Source organism: Fukomys damarensis, unplaced genomic scaffold (assembly GCF_012274545.1).
Source record: "Fukomys damarensis isolate Sample0158 unplaced genomic scaffold, DMR_v1.0_HiC HiC_scaffold_5, whole genome shotgun sequence".
NCBI classification, from domain to species: domain Eukaryota; kingdom Metazoa; phylum Chordata; class Mammalia; order Rodentia; family Bathyergidae; genus Fukomys; species Fukomys damarensis.
Window position 1 is genome coordinate 48,799,038 of NW_022900917.1, and position 511 is coordinate 48,799,548.

At 38.6% G+C, this 511-nt stretch overlaps 1 protein-coding gene across 4 annotated transcripts in view; it reads left to right on the top strand.

Moving 5' to 3' along the window:
- Positions 1–208: 208 nt before the first annotated feature.
- Asph (aspartate beta-hydroxylase) overlaps positions 209–511 on the top strand; it is a 208,466-nt gene continuing 208,163 nt past the window's right edge. Inside the window, exon 1 of one of the 4 annotated variants that reach the window (XM_019210134.2) lies at positions 209–320. In XM_019210134.2, coding sequence (XP_019065679.1) covers positions 305–320 — 16 coding nt within the window. In that variant the 5' untranslated portion in view covers positions 209–304. The remainder of the gene's footprint in view (positions 321–511) is intronic. The other 3 variants (XM_019210135.2, XM_033760699.1, XM_010640510.3) reach the window with 3 other exon arrangements.

Here is a 511-nt window from a genome sequence, read left to right on the forward strand (position 1 = left end):
AAGATAGGACCAACTGAGAAGGGAATCCATCCCTTAAGTGGAGGAAGGCTGTCAGATTTGTCAAGAGTGCATTTCAGCCCGAGTGATTAGAAGCATTTGGCCATTAGGAAGAGGCCTCTAAAAATAACTGGTGAGCAGAGTGTGCAGTCAGGTCCAATTTCAGTTCTGTGGCCCTTAGCTGGGCAGAGTTGGCCAGTCAAAGCTCTAGGAGGGAAGGGCATGCATTGTGCCCCACACCTGCCTCGAGCATTTTGAGATTTTTTCTGTTTAATGTATAAATTATTCATGGATTGAAGAAATCAAAATGGCTGATGATAAAGGTATTATTTTTGTACTTCGGGGTTAAAGTGGTTTTGGACCCAGCTAACACATTTTTGCTTTATTTTTAGTTGTGCTCTGAGTATTTTTGACTAAGTGCTTTCATTGCATACTTTATGTTTGTTTTCTACTTTAAACTTCAGGAGGCATTAATTTTCACAATAGTTGCATTTTTTTTTTTTTTTTTTTTAAA